This window comes from Pinus tabuliformis, chromosome 9 (genome assembly GCF_031772625.1).
Source record: "Pinus tabuliformis cultivar Carrire ecotype Pingquan chromosome 9, CPIR1, whole genome shotgun sequence".
Classification (NCBI taxonomy): domain Eukaryota; kingdom Viridiplantae; phylum Streptophyta; class Pinopsida; order Pinales; family Pinaceae; genus Pinus; species Pinus tabuliformis.
The window spans coordinates 515,966,375-515,982,851 of record NC_142307.1 but is presented as its reverse complement, the minus strand read 5'-3'; the positions used below and the strand labels follow the sequence as shown (position 1 = coordinate 515,982,851).

The 16,477-nt window shown below is 39.1% G+C and overlaps 1 protein-coding gene across 4 annotated transcripts in view; it reads right to left on the bottom strand.

Annotated features, from left to right (window-relative positions):
- LOC149149467 (AT-hook motif nuclear-localized protein 9-like) overlaps positions 1-16,477 on the bottom strand; it is a 144,181-nt gene that overhangs the window by 81,000 nt on the left and 46,704 nt on the right. For all 4 annotated transcript variants that reach the window (XM_089445472.1, XM_089445474.1, XM_089445473.1 and 1 more), the window contains one exon: positions 7,360-7,491. In XM_089445472.1, coding sequence (XP_089301598.1) covers positions 7,360-7,491 — 132 coding nt within the window. The remainder of the gene's footprint in view (positions 1-7,359; positions 7,492-16,477) is intronic.

Genomic DNA, 16,477 nt, shown 5'->3' with positions numbered 1-16,477 from the left:
GGAAGGCAGTGTTGTGACAATGCCAGAGGTATAGGCACGGTGGAGGTAAATTGTAGTGAGGGAAGTCAGAGAAAGGTGTTGGGCATCACTAAGCTCGGTGGCGACTCAACATTAGATATTACTGTCTGTCATAAGCATAATTGGTTCATTTTCAGGTTGGGGGTTCGCATCATCTCTGTGGGTAGTCGTTTCAGCCGCTCCCGTGTTGTCAAAATGAATGTGGTGAGAATTTTCGAAGACGAGGGCTGGGTGTCTGGTTCATGGGGCCGCCACCGGCCTCAGTCAGGTGGGTCGCTAGGGCGAATGGCGCAACAGGGTGGCAGGCTTAAGCATGCTTGTGGTCGCTGTGAGAAGAAACGTGTGGAAATCAAGGAAGGTCTCGAAATTGTTTAGAGGTGCATCCACCGGCAACAGAAGGAGATGTTGGAAATGCAAAAGCAGTAGATAGAGAAGAATGAGCGCATTCACCAATTGGAAGATGAAGTGGATGCTCTGAGACAACAAATTGAGCACGTGAAACTCAAACTGGTCGAGAACAACCCGAGGTCAGACAAAGAAGTCATGGGGATAGATCTCAATATCCAGCATCGATGGAGGAGTAACATGTCATTTTTGTCTTCTTTATGCAAGTTTTTTGATATCAAACTTCACCTGTAAATATTTGTTAAACGAGTACTGCAAAATGTATAGCCATAGGCTAATAACAAGGGAAAATTTTGATTTTTTGTGAAAGAATACTTTGGCCTGGGTTGAAAAGCATGTTATTACAGAGGCCCTTAGCATGCTCTATACTTTGATGTAAATCTCCTCGTTTTTTGTCGCATACGGACGCGGATTAATATATTTCTACTACTTTTTATGGTTAAAAAAAGAGTTTTGAAAAACATTTTTTTTATTATATCTATATACAAAATGTGTATTTTTTGTCGAGTGTTTAAAATTGTTATTTTTTAGTCACAATTACTTCATGTGTATCGCAGTATTAATTAACGATATATAAATTTATAAAAAAATCTTATTTTCAAAATATTAATGTTATTTTTTTCTTAAGTTTGCAAAAAAATTAAATTTTCATTATTAAAAACATTGCAAAGAAAAACCAAAAACACATGTTTGGAATTCCCTTAAAAAATCAATCATCTTAGGACGAAAAACAAAAAGAAGAATAATATAACTTGAAAAATGGTTAAATAATCAAGTTTTAAAAAAAAATTGTGTATACTAAATTATCAAAAATATGCATTAAAAAAAATGTTGATGCTTTTCAAAATCCACATAAAAATTACTAACATTTAAAAAAATTTATCCATACTTAATACATCAGAAAATTTAAAGTGTAAAAAATAAGCCCTTTAAAAAATAGGGGTTGATGTCGCATCAACACTTTTCAAAATCTACATGAAAATTACCAACATTTAAAAACAATTATCCACACTTAATACATTAGAAAATTTTAAGTGTGAAAAACAATCCCTCTAAAAAAAAAGGGTTGATGTTGCATAAGCACTTTTCAAAATCAGCATGAAAATCACTAAGTTTAATAAAAATGTTCATACTTGATACATAAGAAAATTTAAAGTGCCAAAAATATGCTCAAGAAAAAGGTGTATTCTGAATAACCACTTTTCAAAATCGAGTGATATTTTTACTATCTCAAAAAAACGTGTAATCGGTAATTATCTCGTTTGATCAGTAACTATGTTGAAGGAGAAAAGACGAAGTTTTGACATTTTTTGGTCACACATGCGAGAAGATTAGGGTTTTTGATATGCTTCAGGAGGCCGAAAATTGCTGGCCAAAATTCTGAAGTTATTGCAGATCCGAAGTTTTGAGATTGCACGCTGAAATCTTTGTTTCGAAGCAGACTTCAAGAAAGTTGACTTTTGTTGACTGGAGCGGACTTTTGACCTCTTAGAAGGGTTTCTTTGGAGGGTTGATTTGGTGCTTGGAGAAGAACTTGGTCTAGCGTTTTGGGTCTTGATTTTCTCATTTGAAGCAGTATCTATAAGAAGACGAGATTTTCTGGGTTTTCCCCTTGGAGAGGTTTTGCCCTGGCTTGGACCCTAGATTTTGTTTCCATTGTCTTTAATGTTTTTGCTCTTGATAATTTTTTGATGAAAAGATCTAATAAAGAAACACAAGAAGATAAATAAAATTCACAAGCAATTATTAAGGTTAAGAAGAAATTGAGTTAATAGTTGCCCATTGCAATCTCCAACATGGTATCAGAGCTAAGGTGAACAAAAGAAGGCAGCCGAATGATCATCTTGAAGAGATTTGTTGTCAAGAGGAATCATTTGCAAAACGACACAAAGAAATAAGAAGAAGATCTATTGACTTAAAATGAAGGGAACTACATCAAGTTTTCATTAAAGGGGACCTCATCATCAAGCTCCCATTAAAGGAAGAAAGGAAGGAATCTTGGGATCATCATTCACTCTTTGAAGCTATTTCAAAACACCATTGTTAAAGTGACCCTACAATTCATCATTCTAAGGCATCGTTGTAGTCTCCTTGAAAATCTTGAAAGCATCAAGATAGTTGGAGACATCATTAAAATCACACGTGTGACCAAAAAATTTCAAAACTTTGTCTTTTCTCCTTTGCTAGGGTTTTCTCCTTGACTCTTGTAGTTCACTCTCTTTTTCTTCTTGTATCTACTACAGATCGAACTTAATGGTTGGTGTGTCAAATGAAGTCGAAGATGTCTCTATATATACCTTCTTAATGGGGTCGAATTAGCCCTCTCATGGCCGACTTGTCCTTGAATAGGGCCAACTTGTGCTTGGAGGCATATAGAACTTTCTAGACTCAAAATTAATATTTTTTACATGTTATAACTTGCCCAATGACGTCTTACACAAATGACAAGGACTCACGTGACACAAGAAAAATATTCCTTTGACATGACAAAACCTAGAAGCATGAAGAACATGCTTGACCTGGATGGCCATTAAAATGGAGCATGAAACCTATGCTTAAAATCCCACGATGCAGCATAATGAGAGGAGGTGCAGTGCAGAGTATTTCCAACCTCATCGGTCTTATGGAGAAAGTAGAATTTCATATCCTATTCAAAATTCAACAAACTTAAAGTTTTAAGAATTTCAAGATTATTTTCATTATATTCTATCATGTATGAAGGTATGATATTGCTAGTTAATCAAGAGCACCAAGCTCTTTATGTACCTTAATGTTAATGATATCGGTTGTTTGACTCCTTTGCCATGACCTTAGGAAAAATGTGTTGGAGAATGCAGTGGGGTAGTTATTAACTCAGTTTCTCCTTAACCTTAATAATTGCTTATGAAATTTATTTACCTTCTTGTGTTTCTTTATTAGATCTTTTCATCAAACAATTATCAAGAGCAAAAACACTTTCTCCCAACACTGCATCTGCACTGCACCTCCTCTCATTATGCTGCATCGTGCTACCCACTGTTGCACTGCAACTCAGTTACTGAGCAGTGAGAAGTAAGTAACTGATCTCCCAATCCGACCTCCCTATTGGGCTAAAGACACCCACTGATGCTGAAGCTCCCTCTGCCGCTGACAAGTGCTCCCTCTCTGACCTCTGCGCTGCTGCAACAACTCCCTGCATCTCGCACTGTTGCACACCTCTATGTGCCATCCTGCACTGGTGCAACACTCCTGTGCCTCTCGCACTGTTGCAGCCTGCTAGCCTTGCGCAGTCTCGAGACTCCTACACTGTAGCTCTCTCTGCTGCTCCATCTGCATCCGTCTCTACCCACTCAACCAGTCCTGCTACTCCTCGTCGGGGCTCCCGTAGCAAGGTCTAATCCAAGAGGCTGGGTACCTCAAGGACCCTGCCCCTCATCGCCTGTAGTCCACCTGATTACAGCTCGATGTCTCCCCACTTCCGCTCAAGTGGCGTGTGTGCACTCATGGCATAGTCATCGTCTGTCAAAACTTCCTTCTCTGCCCGTGTTGGCGCTGCCTTAGTCTCGAAAGACTCTCCCTTACTATTCTTCCTTGGACACTGGGTCACATAATGACCCAGGTCCCCATAGTGGAAACACTTGATCTTGGAGAGATCTTTCTTCTTCTACTTTTCCTGCTTTCCCTCAGATGCTAGGGCCACATCTTCCTCCTCCAAATTGACTTTGATTCCCTTACTGCTGCTACCCGTCTTTGACTGTCGTCTGATCTCTTCCTGGCGAAGAGCTGCCCACATCTTGTCCCATGGTGGAAGTGTCCCTCTGCCCAGTATACTCTAGACAAATACTTCCCAGTCTTCTGAGACAACATTCAGGATTGTCCTCACCATTAGCTCCTGATCTGGTGTCGCTCCTATAGCAGTCAACAGGTCTCGGATCTCATTCAGTCCTCCGGGGAAGGTGTCAATCGATTGTCCCTTCTTCATCTGATACGACCTCATCTGATTCTCAAGCAGCATTCTTCTCTACACAAAAGTATGCTGATACAGCTTCTTCAGAGCCTCCCACATCTCAAATTTCGTTTCCTTCTCGGCTATATGTGGTACCACATGATCCCCTTGACCCCGTCAAGGATAATGCACTTGGCCCTCGCCATTGCCTCCTCATACCTGTCATTATCATTGGAGTCGACTAGGACAGCTATTAGCTTCAAGGCGAAGTTCTTGACACGATTCCTATCAAGCACGGATAAGATTCTGGCCTTCCAGACTATGAAGTTCGATGCTCCATCAAGTCTATCATGGTCTCTTACCCCGTGTAGTGCCATGATGCTCCTCTACTTCCCTCTTGGAAGTTCTCTGTTCGACTCCTCTAAGTCTCTACTTCCCGTCTGGAAGTTCTCTTCTGGACTCCCTCTGAGTCCTGATTTCCTTCCTGGAAATCCTTCTGCTACTTGTCGAGACTCGAGATGCCCCCTACTCTGATCGTCTTGTGCAATTGCACTGTTGATCCGGGTTCCTCGGCTAGAAACCCTCGGTAACAACTCCTCTAGCCCTGCTCAGTGAAGTACTGTTCTAACTACAGTACCTCACCAGCTCCACTCTGCAATATTCCTGCAGCCTTCTAGACCCCAGTTGCCTATCTGTGAACTGTGTCAACCCCTTTCTACTTCATGTTAGCTCTGCGTCACCCCGGATGGGTCTGCGTCAGCCATAGGATGCCCTGCGTCAGCCCTCTGCGTCAGCAATGCTGGCCTCTTTGGGGCTCTGCGTAGCTCCCGGCTTCCTATGCGTGGCCCTGGTTGGCTCTGCATCACACTCCTTGGATTCTGTGTTGCTAGAAACGGCTTCTGTCACCTCAGGACAGTTGTTTTCTACTGCTATTGCTCCGCTCGGCTGATGTATTTTAGTCCTCTTGTGATCTACAATCACACTCTGATACCATGTTGAAGTTTCTAAGTTTACTTAGTTAGAAACCCTTCATGCACTTTATCTGATTTATTCCTACCTACTTGTTATTTTTCCTTAACAAGTTATTTACAATGTAAATACTGAAAATAAACACCAGTGCATGCTCAACATATTACAGATCAGCAACTAAAAGAAACAAGAACAAACACACCATATGACACCATTATTTTTGGACTAATGTCCCCGGAAAAACCCAATGTGGGAAAATCGGTGCAGCTATCTGAGGGTTTTCTTATTAAGCAATATCAGAGTACAATCTGGGTGCCGAAACTGGCCTACCCAACAGAGAATTTCCTTGGCAGTAATACCTCTCAGTTTCTAACAAATCTACTGGCTGAAACCCTGGATAATCCTTCTGGCAGCTACTCAACACCAATCTGCCCCAGAAACCCCAGCGTCTACCTAATCTGGACTGCATCAGCCTCTCCTAGCCCAGCATTGGCCCTGCGTCAGCCCCAAGAGGCCCTGCGTCAGCTCTCTGAGCCTCTGCATTAGTTACACTAGCCTCTCTGGTGCCCTACGCAGCACTTACCTACCTCTGCGTGGCCCTACTTGAGCACTGGTTGCTCCTGCGTCTCTCTCTCTAGCTGCTCTGCTGCTCTCCCAACACTATCTCTGCCTCTTTGTCTCTCTGTATTCAATGCCCCTCAGTTGCTCTCCCGATCACTGATTCTATTTCTCTTAACAAACCCCGCTCTAGAGAATAGAATGACTGATCACTCTAGTGTATTCTCCAAGTGACCCTCGAGCCTCCTCTTATATACTTTTCCTGTTGACATATCAATAGCCGAGATTAAGTCCCTAATCAACGGCTAAGATTAGTTCTGGCTTGATCCATGTCTTTTGGACCACTCTAACACAGAGTCATATTAATACACATTAATATTTTATTTTCCCTAAGTTTAGACTTAGGGACTCCATTAAAAATATTAATTATTTTAATATCTCCTTATCTGTTTAGAATCTGCCCAAACCCTTTCTGAATATTGGAGATCTCATGTGCCCCAACCTCTCCACCAAATTTCGTGGCTAGAGCACATCCGATGCTACCCCGAATCAACAATTAATCCCTCAAAATCTGCTCATATTGTTGAACAAGTCTGGGTTCACCTAGAGGTCTGCATACAAAACTTTCATTTTCTCTACAGTTGTAAATTATCGGATGGAGGAATTTATGGTAGTAAGTTTCGTCCTCTAACATTTTCAACCTCTACAACAGGTATAACATTCACGGTTTCTAACCCTAAAGCAGGTTCATCACAATGGTTTTGTAACCAAATATCAATGGCTAGCATTTTTCAGGAGTTTCTATTATGTTCTCAGTGTGTCCCAATGTCCATACAGGGAGTGTCTTCAACAGCCTAGTAAAAAAAATATCTATTATACCCATAGCACTTCCAGCTTAAAACGCGTGTCAACAAAAGGCATCACTACAATTTCAAAAGTGGCAAATCAAACAATAGACATAGCATCCACCTTCTCATCCTCTAAAGTTGTGAGCAAACAAAATATGCTCACTCGAAGGCCTACATGCCAAACCCTGTTCATATTTAAAGTCCCTCTAGCTATATATTCATAATTTCCCTTCCTAAGGAATTTCTATTATATTCAGAACGCCTCCTAACATCAACACATGAAGTGCCTTCAAAAGTCAAGAAAACAAAGACTTTATTAAAACTCATAGGACCTTTAGTTGTCTACAAAAGGCATGACAAAAGGGTGCTTCAAGAGATTTATGCCAAAAAATAGACATAGCTATTCCCTTAAAATTACCTACAATACTCTGCTCTCTTAATAACTCTTCTTACCCCATGCCCAGCTTTCATTATAATATGAATAAAACTAAAACTGAGACATCAATCTAGGCAGTTCAAGAAAGAAATTTATTTTAAATGGCATTGAAACATCATACCAAGAAATGATTTTATGTAATATCATAGAGAATTGTGTAAACACAGAAATATTAGTTAAATATCAGTTCACAGGCAAACCTCATAAGTTACGGTACCACCAGAAGTTGATGGTTGTCGAAGTGTCACATGAGAAATTGCACCATTGGCTGAAAGAATACAAACTGCTCTAGGCCCTTGTTGGGAGAATGCCATTATTTTGGTTGCAGCATCCTGCACAAAAATTAAAATATCCTTGTAAATAAATGGTGATCTAGTAGACATTACAATAATTTGGAATTCCTTGCTGTTTCATCTCAAATGACTTCTTAAGCTACAAACATCTATCAACTTACTTAAAACACACCACACTAATATTTATTCACGAAGCATTTTCTTTTATCCACAATAAAGTCTTTACATGTCGAAGAAAGCTGAACTCAACACCCCAACAACGAATTGTTTGTCACATCTAAGCATGCCCATTTGATTGAAGTTTCTTAATGTCAGAAGTGGCAGAAAGTTTTACAAAGTGAAAACTCCGTTGCTACATGACACATGTATGAACTGCAAGCTAACTTGTTTAAGTGCATGCTTATTTAGATGTATATGCATTACGTGCAGATAATTAGTTGATTTAAGCTCAGTAATATTTCCATTTTTCTCTTTCATTCCTCAAGAACTTATTGCTTTGTAAAAGAATTATTCATTGCAAGTGCCTCAAGTAACTTTTCAATCCACTCGTATTTTGCTCAATTCCTACTAAAAATATCATTATAAGATGTTATAGCCTTGAACAAGATATATTCACAATTATGTCTCGTGTGCTTTGACAAAGCATTTTCCTTTTCTTTTTAACTTATTTTTGTCGAAAATGAGAAGGAAAATCTACTATACTCTGTTTACCAAGAAAAATGCATTGCAAAGTCCCAACAAAATTAGGGAATCTCAAGGCCCCTGCTCCTTGTATAGTCCCTTCAAGCACTTACATAATTTGCATCAATTCTTACAAAAAATGTTGAACACTAGGCTAGGAAACAAACACAAATGTCATTTGGAATGACTCTTGCATTGCATACCAAGAAGTAAAGGAGAAAAGCGACCTCCTCAATTACTAAGCAACACAAAATGAGTCCATGAGGGAAGGAGACTACCAACATGATATTTTAGTCTCACTGCTGGTGTCATTATTTTTGTGCAGGCTTGTAATTTTATGACGAGTCTCTTGTGGCAGCTCTCCAATGTGTGGGCATACTTGTTTCTTCTGGTTTTTAGGATGAATATGGAAATTAGCCCTACACATGATATTGTTTATGGTGGCTCTATTTCCTATTGGTTACAACAGCTTCTAGATCATTTGTTCACAAGGGTTGTGGTTTATAAAATAACAAGAAGACACTTCCCTAGCCATGAATTTGGATTGTGACTCCATTTCCTATAACTATTGCCTACATTTGCTTGTAAGGCTTCTGTTTGTGGCAGTTTTGGGTATGCAAAATGAGAACAGGACTCTATCTACTAAACTGTAGGTTTGTGCTGACTTTATGGTTGGTGTTCCCCCTGCCTCAGTTCTAATTTGCAAGCTCTATTTCGTACATGTTTCCAAGGATCCTCTAGATTAGTTGCCTTCCAAAACAATGTATGCAGTCAGCCAGTCCAATAGGTAAAATGGAAAAATGGCTTCCTCAGATGGTACAATAAATGCCAGCGCTGAGGTAATTGATCACCAATTTATCACCAATAACCTATGAAACCGGATTCGTCCTAGAGGCCCCAAGAATCCCGAATCCATCGTGTCCGACGCGATTCTGTCCAGATTCGTGTCCAAAACCAATGACACGTCGTGTCCTTTCCTGACCTGTCGAATCTGAGGCCATGTCAGGATTTTCACTTGCGTATCATGATTTTGGGAATCGTGTCCTGTTTCCAGGACTCGCTAAGCTCAAAAAGCGACCGTGCGCGGGTATGAAAAGGGCGTGTTTGCTCATTACAGCCACACATATTTTCATTTGGCAAGTGTTTTGTGAGCTGTTGGCAAGTGGAGAAGGGTTTGCAGCAAGGAGTTAAGGGAGTAGAGCATTCAGCAAGGAGAATCAACCACCAGGTAAGTGCATTTCACCTCCATTTTTTTGCATTTCTTACAGCAGTTTGTATATGATTTTTTGTTTACAAATTTGTGCATGCTTTGTTCATTTCTTTTACAGTATTCATGGCTCAATCAAAGGCAGCAGTTAGGGGGCAAAGGAAGGGCAAGAATGTCATGGGTAGAGATGCCCCTCCTCCCCCAATATCATCAGAGTCTGCTACAAGTAATGTTGAGGGAAGAGGACCTAAAGACAATGATAAATATCCATTGTGGAAATATGTCACAAGAGAGGATGGGCCAAACACCAAGGGAAAGGGAGGAGGCAATGTGCAATGGAAATGCAACTTTTGTAACATTTCTTTCAAAAGCACATATTATTGTGTGAAATCACATTTGTTGGCTTTACCTGGTTGTGGGATTGGAGCTTGTAGAGCTGTTTCTTCACAAAAGAGAAAAGAATTGGAAAAGGAGGCCAATGTTGGTATGGAACATGTGGCTTCAAAATCAAAAAAACCCAAGAATGAAGACCCCCTTCCATTTTTGAGGAAAGCCACCACCAAATTTCCATTTGAGAGTTCTACTTCTACTAGGGGACAAGCATCAAAAAGAAGAGCACTTGGTCCAATGGACAAGATTTTCCAAAAAGAGAGACGGGAAGAGCTTGATCTCACCATTGCCTTCTTCTTCTATCAAAACTTCATATCATTTAATGTTGCACGTTCACCTCTATTTATTGAGATGTGCCGAGCTCTAACTCAAGGGGCTCCAGCAGGGTATGTGCCTCCTGGGTCAGAGAAGCTGAGAACCACATTGTTGACGAAGGCAAAAAAAGAGGTGCAAAAAATGCTTGAGCCTATTGTAGCATCATGGCCAACATCTGGGGTTAGCATTGTTTCTGATGGATGGACAGATGCAGCACGACACCCAATCATCAACTTCATGGTGTCTTCCTTAAGTGGTCCAGTTTTCATGAAAGCAATGGATACACTTGGCGAATACAAGGATGCACAATTTATGGGTGAGTTATTTATTAAAGTTGTTGAAGATGTAGGTGTTGATTCTTGTGTGCAAATCATTATAGATAATGCACCTGTTTGCAAGGCTGTTGGCATGATTGTGGAAGCTAAATATCCACAAGTGTTTTGGACACCTTGCATTGTCCATTCATTGAACTTAGCACTGAAATCCATTGCTTCTGATGTGCTTTGGATTGGAAGCATTATTGAGGATGCAAGACATATCCGTAACTTTGTGCAAAATCATACAAATGCCCTCACTATCTACAAGGAGTACAGCAATCTATCATTGTTGAAGATCGCTGATACATGGTTTGCATCTTCATTCATGATGTTGAAGAGGTTGAGGAAGGTCAAGATCGCTCTTGGGTCCATGGTTATTTCTAAGTTTTGGTCTTTTTGGAGAAAGACAGATCAGGTAGCCTCTAAAAGAGTGAAGGACACAGTGCTAGATGATGCTTGGTGGGAGAGGGTAGATCTAATTATTCGGATAATGGACCCTATCATTTCTTTGCTTCAAGTTGCAAATACAGAGAAACCCATCCTAGGAGAGGTTTATGAGGGATGGGATTCCATGATTGAGTCTATGAGGAGCATTATTCTACAGAGTGAGTGCCCCGAGTATGAGACATCACCAAAGGCCTTCTGCAATACCATACATGATATTCTTGTCAGCAGATGGGACAAGAATTGTACACCTTTACATTGTTTGGCTCACTCATTGAACCCCAAATACTACAGCCATGAGTGGCTGAATGGTGGACCTTCCCGCAGATTCCCTCCTAACATGGATGGTGAAATCTCACAGGGAACGAAAGAGGCATTCAGGCGGATTTATCAGGATAGTGCATTGCTTTCTGAGGTGGAGGATGCCTTTGCAGAGATTTCCACTGGCAGTGGTCGATTTGGAGGTTATGATGTGATTAGAGACAGGGGGGCTAAGAAGCCCTATTCTTGGTGGGCAAATCATGGGGCAACAAGCCCTCCTCTTCAGCAGTTAGCCATGAGGCTCCTCTCTCAGGTGACTTCATCCTCTTGTTGCGAGAGGAATTGGAGCACATATGGGAATTTGTATATTGTGAAGAAGAGCAGGCTTGAGCAATCCAGGGCAGAGACAATGGTGTATGTGCACACCAACCTTCGTCTTATTTACAGGCAGAGGGAAGAGTGGTTGAGGGGAAAGACAAAGATGTGGGATGTCTTTCTTGATGATATGGGTCTGGACACCACTGTTGAGTTGGCATTGGCCAACATGGATCTCAATGATCCAGTGCTAGAGCATGTTAGATTTGATGACTTAGAGGGGTCAACCTCCACACCAGCAGATGCATAGGCGATTATGGATATAGGGGAGGAGGAGGATGCAGAGGAGAGTAGTGGGGACCATGATGATGAGGACAGTGATGTTGATTCTGATGCTGATTGATGCCTTGAGGCTTGTATACCTGTAGTTGTTTTATATTTTCTATTTCTATATGCCATTGGCATTGCACCAGCACTACATATGTAACACATTTTGATTTGATGACTTAATGAGAAAACTACAGTTGTCAGTGTGTTTATCTTACTATCTTGTAGTTGTAAGTTGTCTTTCAGTTATGAATTATGAATCATGATTTAAATTTTTAATAGATTTATCATTTATGTGACCAGTACCACTGACATTTATTTAAATTTTGTATGTACTATGCATGCTAATAGCTATAGATGAAGATCTATGTTTGAAATCAATAAATTTGTATCATTAATTAAAATTTGTGTAATAAATATCTAATTATTAATATATATATATATAACGAGTCCTACATGTCCTATTCTGGGGGGTCAACGTGTCCGAATCCGACACCACGAATCTTGAATCCCCGTGTCAGGTGACTTAGCCAATAACACGTTATTGTGTAATTGATTTGCAAGACACTAAAGTAAAAATATTTCATGCAATCAGGATATTCAAGGGTGTTCAAAGGAGGAACTAAGAGGTTCAGCCAAGCAATAAAAAAAGACATGTTAAAATATATATATATATATATATATATATATATATTTCAAACAATTGGAAATCAAGGCTAAAGATACCTATAATAAACCAACCCTGATGCACATGCACCTAAAAAAGTGAAAAATAATCATATCACCTAAAGTCATCGATGAAGTTAAATTTAGATAAACACACAATATTTCAGCCCACCCCCGCTGTGAGTGCCACTTTGAAATAAGTATTTTATAGGTCATCAAAAGGAGCCTTCATCATTAAGCTCAATCTTTCAAACTCAATCAAGCAAAATTGATATTGATTTCTCCATTGAGAGAGACATAAAGACAATTAATGAATAGCTCAAGAAGAGAAGCATTAGTCTCCAGTTTTTAAGAAATGTGACTCTTCAAAAGGATCTAGACAAGTGGTATGCTAAGAATTGGCGCTCTAGACGTTCACAGGAAGAAACCTCCGAGGGATTGGAAAAGTGTTATATATGTGTAGTATTTGACAAGCAAGCAACAATCCAAGCTAGTTTCCTAAATGGACTAGGGAATTAGCATATGTGTAGCCCTAGTATGAGACTTTTAAACCAAAATTTGTGCCTTAACACAAATATCCTACATTGATGACATTCCCTAGCATACCTAAACACTTCAGAAGCCAGATCCAAAGAAAAGTAAAATGTTTTGAAGACAAACATGGTTTTAATTTTTTCATACATTGTCGCCTATAGCTAGACTTTATAACGATATGGATATTTCAATGCAGCTCCATTCTGAGATATGCCTTTTCTTCAACAACTCCATTTTTGTTCAAAAGGTCATGTATAATAACCTCATTAATTGTGGTTGTGTTTGCCTATCTCCTTCTCACTTATTCAAGATTGTCCCCTACATCAATAAGAAGCCTTTCAAATTGCTCCGTCTCCAAATAACCTTTTTGTTGAAAAACACAAAACCATCAAATTCAACCAAAAAGAAACCAATGACTCTCAGGGATGGCAAATCTAAAAGAGAAAGAAAAAGAAAAAGAAGAATAAGTTGGGGACAGCCCCTACACTAGCAATGACTAAACAATTGGTACTGCTACCCACTAACATAGATGGATAACCCTAGCAGAAAATTTGTCCCAATTTATAGCTTGCAAGCCAGCATCCCTACCAAGATCCATAAATAGCCAACTTCATATGCCTCTCATTCTTTTCTGGTCAGTGCACTGATTGATTTCCCATACTCATCTTATGAAGGTGGGTTATTTATTATCAATTACTTTAACCTTGTTTTGCATTCTAGACCTTTCATTTAATATTTGAGGCATTATGGTAAGAATCATAGGTTGAAATTGGATTGAAGACTATTATTGGTTTTGTACTTGTTACCTTCTCCTTGGTGGTAATCATCTATCCCTATTATAGTGTTACCTACTTTAGGGTCTTTCCCTTACTGTTTAGGAGGGGCACAAATAGGAGGCGTTGATGGTTCTAGTGTTCCATCTTACTCATTCTTAACACTTGTTATCATTCCTCGATGTCCATTATCACATCTTTTGATTGGTTGTTCTCAATCACTGAGGGGTTGAAAATAAGCAAGGTTGATACAGTTGCAAGAAAAGAAAAAGCATAAGGCAAATGTCAAAATGCAAAAGAATGCCAAGGGTTGCAAAACAAACAAAATCCAATTACAGATTGAGCTCTACCCCCTCTTATATAGCCACTCGTTCATGACAGTTTCCATGCATATCGCCCCTATCAAAGTAAAAGGAATTCTAAGTAAACTTTCCAGCCCTGATGAAACAATAAACTACCCATCATTAAAGGGTGATCATATCATCATTATTACTTGATAAATCAATGATTTCGTTAAATAAGCCATTTCAAAGCATGAAAGAAAAAAAAACAAATATGGGGGCTTTGAAAAACAAAGGCAAGGAAAAGCAACTCAAGTAGCTAAGCACTCCCTCTATAAAGGAGCTCATGGACAATGGTTTTACATAACTTAGTATAAGACTATAACACCTTTCATGAAGTAAACCCAAAACCATAATACCTATTATTTACACCCATCATTCAAAGGGGCCGACCTAGGAACAATTCCTCCCCATATGGTTAGAAGCACCAAATAAGATCATGTCATAACCATCGCATTCCTATGTGTGATCACTTGTGCACCATTAAAAGCTAGCAAGACATTTGAAGATGATACTTGTCAAAAGTACTTTGATGACTTGGACATTGAATATGGCTTGCCTTGATGCTTTTATGGTTCATGTACCCATGATGTCGATATTACTTGATTGCTTGAGTATGGGCTAAGTGATTCTTACAAGTGCAACCAAGATCCCTTGAGAGAAGAGGTGATGCTTCTCCAACGCCTTGAAGAGGATGTCCAACAACATTCAATGGTGATGCAAGACACTTGATTATGGACACTGGAGCCCTTTTGATGAGTGTTAACCTTGATCGGGACAACACTAATGAGGTTGACATAAGATGTCTACCTTTGATGCTAGGGCATTGACTTGGAGAGATGGTCCACCCCAGAGATAACAGAATGTCCCCAAGATAGCATTGTACCTTCTTGGTGGACATTGCACTTATCTTGATGGTGATTGATGGTATTGATCATTTGGGACCCATTTCAAGGAATAAATGCACCTTCTACATTCATGACAATATGTCATAGCTTGACGACATCATCATACTACCTCATTTGAAGATGACGTGAGCCTTTTGGAGGATTATGTAGGCCTTGGAGGGTTATTTTAGCGATGTAGTGCCTCATGTGGATGGATAAGTATGACTTATGGGAGATACATTCCTCTCAAGTATTCATTGCATCTTGCATAGAGAGACACATTTTGGATTATGATGTTAACTTTGGACAACACAACACACACACATGTCAACTAAGTAAGGTTTATTTTTATGTCAATTCATTGATTTGGTTATCTTTTGGGGGCAGCCTGATGACCTATCTAGGTTGTATCATGTATTTAATATTTTTTAGGGATTTTACTCTAAATTAAAGGAAATCAACTTGGCAACCCTTACATAAATAGGAAAGTTGATTTGCTCATTTGATCATTGTCATACTTGGATCATGACTTCTCTTCATTAGTGATCATCTCTCTCTTATCCACAATGGTGGCCTTCTTGAGCAACTTTCTTGTGTATATCTTGTGATCTCTTTTCATCAATCCTTATGGTGGAACTTTGATGTTTCATGGTGAACTAAGTTTATTTTCTTTATACTGGTATCATGTTCCATGGGATTAATGTTCGTATGCTAAGTTAGTTTATTTGGTATTTGCTTTATCATCACTAGTTTAGCTAAACCCCTCCTCCAAGTATTTGATAGATAGAAAGATTTTTTCTTTCCCTTAATCATCTGAAAATTTGAGAATCTATGATGTTTTCCCTTAATCATCCGGAAAATTGGGAACCTATATTACACGCCCTAGGGTAAGTTATTTTATTCGTTAAATTATGTTTCAATTTACAATCTGTTGACACCTAATCATTGTGATTAGGTGAACGTTTGTAAATAATGTAAATAGTAAATAATGGAGAATAGGAAAAATGAAGAGATACTAGGAGGTGAAGCCCAAGAGTCTCTCCCTCATGTATATAACCATGAGTAATCTTAATGAATAAACACAATTTGCAATGAGGAGTTACCTCCTGGCCTGACACAATCACTCCAAAGAAACCTTAGAATAATTGTGATTGGGTGAACGTTTGTAAATAATGTAAATAGTAAATAATGGAGAATAGGAAAAATGAAGAGATACTAGGAGGTGAAGCCCAAGAGTCTCTCCCTCATGTATATAACCATGAGTAATCTTAATGAATAAACACAATTTGCAATGAGGAGTTACCTCCTGGCCTAACACAATCACTCCAAAGAAACCTTAGAATAATTTGTATCCTGGACCCCATTTTCCCTAGATTGAGAAGGCCCTACTCTATCTCACTTGAGTTATTCTTCAAAAAAACATCAAAATCATTTTTTTCAAGTATAGTAGGGTTGAATTATAGAAAAATCGTGTGTTTTACCATTTACTCCCTTGTTGGTGTGTGCTCTAGGGTTAGGCTTTGTTTAAAAGTGTATTAGAGAAGCTAAATTAAAAATAATAAAAAAT